General features: G+C 50.8%; 1 protein-coding gene across 3 annotated transcripts in view; it reads left to right on the top strand.

The window, feature by feature from the left end:
* Positions 1 to 459, top strand: part of LOC119593512 — a gene marked incomplete in the record, with an annotated part of 14309 nt that overhangs the window by 11149 nt on the left and 2701 nt on the right. For all 3 annotated transcript variants that reach the window (XM_037942472.1, XM_037942471.1, XM_037942473.1), the window contains 1 exon segment: positions 266 to 459. In XM_037942472.1, the coding sequence (XP_037798400.1) occupies positions 266 to 459 (194 nt within the window).

Genomic DNA, 459 nt, shown 5'->3' with positions numbered 1-459 from the left:
TCACAGTTAATATGCAGCGTCAACTTTTTCTGGTCCACTCTCTGCCAGATTTGAATTGCATACAGTTTAAAGCGACTTTAGATTACTCAGCTTAACATCTGACAATTTGCTGAATTCATCAATGGTCACAGGAATCGGGTGCACCTTGTTGTGAATGTCCTTAAAGCATATTTCCTTTGCCACTGTAAACTACTGTATTGTATTGTTTTAGAATCGGTGTCAGTGACAGGAAAGGCCCGCGAATGACTTGCATTTTGCTTTCCAGGAACGGCTTATCTCCGGGCTCGGTGTCGCCCAAGGACTCGCGGGCGTCCTGGAGCCGCGGGATGGGCAAGAAGATCAGCTCCATCTTGACGTCCCTCGCCGCCAACAGCGGGAACAAAAGGACTCACTCGCGCCCCGAGGATCGCTGCGCCGACGTGATCATCACGCCTTCGAGCGACGCCAAGGAAGGGAGCT

This window comes from Penaeus monodon, chromosome 32 (assembly GCF_015228065.2).
Source record: "Penaeus monodon isolate SGIC_2016 chromosome 32, NSTDA_Pmon_1, whole genome shotgun sequence".
Lineage (NCBI taxonomy): Eukaryota > Metazoa > Arthropoda > Malacostraca > Decapoda > Penaeidae > Penaeus > Penaeus monodon.
This window is presented reverse-complemented; position numbering and strand designations above follow the sequence as displayed.